At 31.6% G+C, this 1,633-nt stretch overlaps 1 protein-coding gene across 1 annotated transcript in view; it reads left to right on the forward strand.

The window, feature by feature from the left end:
* Positions 1-1,393, forward strand: part of LOC110033407 (DNA replication complex GINS protein psf3-like) — a 52,920-nt gene extending 51,527 nt beyond the window's left edge. The window contains exons 6-9 of the mRNA XM_020737375.1: positions 1-56; positions 299-391; positions 583-719; positions 1,123-1,393. Coding sequence (XP_020593034.1) covers positions 1-56; positions 299-391; positions 583-719; positions 1,123-1,253 — 417 coding nt within the window. The 3' untranslated portion in view covers positions 1,254-1,393. The remainder of the gene's footprint in view (positions 57-298; positions 392-582; positions 720-1,122) is intronic.
* Positions 1,394-1,633: the final 240 nt, after the last annotated feature.

Genomic DNA, 1,633 nt, shown 5'->3' on the forward strand with positions numbered 1-1,633 from the left:
GAGTTGTACTTGAGACAAGCAGTATCAATCAATGTTCCTCATTGTTTTAGCCAAAAGTAAGTTTCTTAGCATGCTTGACGCTTTTTGAAAAATGAACAGATATTTGTGATTATGTCCAATTTGACATCAAACAATGCATATATGTATGTATGTATGTATGTATGCATGTGTATGTTGGGAAGTAGTTGTGACATGAAATCATGTGTTTTGAAACTATGCCTTGCAAATCAAATTTGTGATCGGATGCTTTCTATATGGTAGAATAAGCAATCATTATTAGAATTTAATTGGTGTTCAGGACGAGAAAGGAAATCCAGGCTGATGCAGCATGCGTGGATTTGAGATTCCGCTCCCCTTACTTCTATGAGCTGGGTTGCAAACTTTTACCCCTGTATGTAAACAAATCTATGCTTTTCGCTTGATACATAAATCGATTCTGAAGAAATTTTAATCTTTTAATCTTTTAGTGAGTACACAAGAGGAAGAGGGATAAAGAAGAAGTTATTCTTATATTTAGATTTTAATTATTTATTTCTTTGGCACAAAAAGCCTATTCTCATGGCAATCTCTGATTGCTGACAGGGTTACAGACAAGAGCATTGGTCCTTTTCTTCAATATGCATTCAGTAGCAGATACACTGAGATATTGTGCAAATCACACAGCATCACAGGAGCTACACCCAAATTCTCCTCCAAGCTCACAAAGGAAGAATCCCAATGTAAAGTTTCTTCTAATTATCTTTTGGTTCCTTTACATAAATACCACCCTATTCTTATGCATTTATTTTATTTTTACATTTATACTACCCAAATCTTTCACATCACATAAAAATTATCACCAACCCTATTCTTATGCATTTATTTTATTTTTACATTTCTACTACCCAAATCTTTCACATCACATAAAAAGTATCACCATTTAACTTTTAAAACGTGAAATACACCTTTTTCTTGCATAGGGGATGTGGCTTGTATGTAAAAAATTGAAGTTAGGTGTTAGATATGTAAAAATAAATAAGAATCTGAGTGGTATGTATGTCAATCTTTCTTATCCTTTTTTAATGATTGCATACTAATGCATTCTTTAATATAATAATTAATGAAATGTGTTTGGATTCTAAGTGTTTGAAGCTGCTCGGTCGTCAATGGTTGCGTTTAAGAAATGGAGGATAGGTGGATCAAGGTTGGAGAAGGCTTCTATATTAGGGAGAAAAAGAAAGCCAACAATATTGAAACAATCCTCAACTACATGAGTTTGTTTTTTTTTTAATCAGCTTGTCAGCACTGTATTGTAATTCATTGACTACCAAACTAATCAATCACAATTACATTAGAATATCACTGTTTTGTTGTAAAATATAATGATTAGGAGGAGTCTGCTTTTAAGATTATTGTTAATGATGTTTTAAGTTGTGATTTTATCTTCATTAGTTGTATTGTGTTGTGGGTGGCACGGTTTACTTGGTTAATTTCCTTTTTTTTTTTTAAATTTAGTAACTGTGTCATTATTTATTTGATGTTAAGAATTTGAGTATTATATATGGAAGTTTAGGTGTTAGATGTATAAATATATAAGACTTATATAGCATGTAAATGCCCCAATTTGGGGAAATTTACATACCAAACAATTTTT

The sequence above is a fragment of the Phalaenopsis equestris genome, unplaced genomic scaffold, assembly GCF_001263595.1.
Source record: "Phalaenopsis equestris unplaced genomic scaffold, ASM126359v1 Scaffold001173, whole genome shotgun sequence".
Taxonomy (NCBI): Eukaryota; Viridiplantae; Streptophyta; class Magnoliopsida; order Asparagales; family Orchidaceae; genus Phalaenopsis; species Phalaenopsis equestris.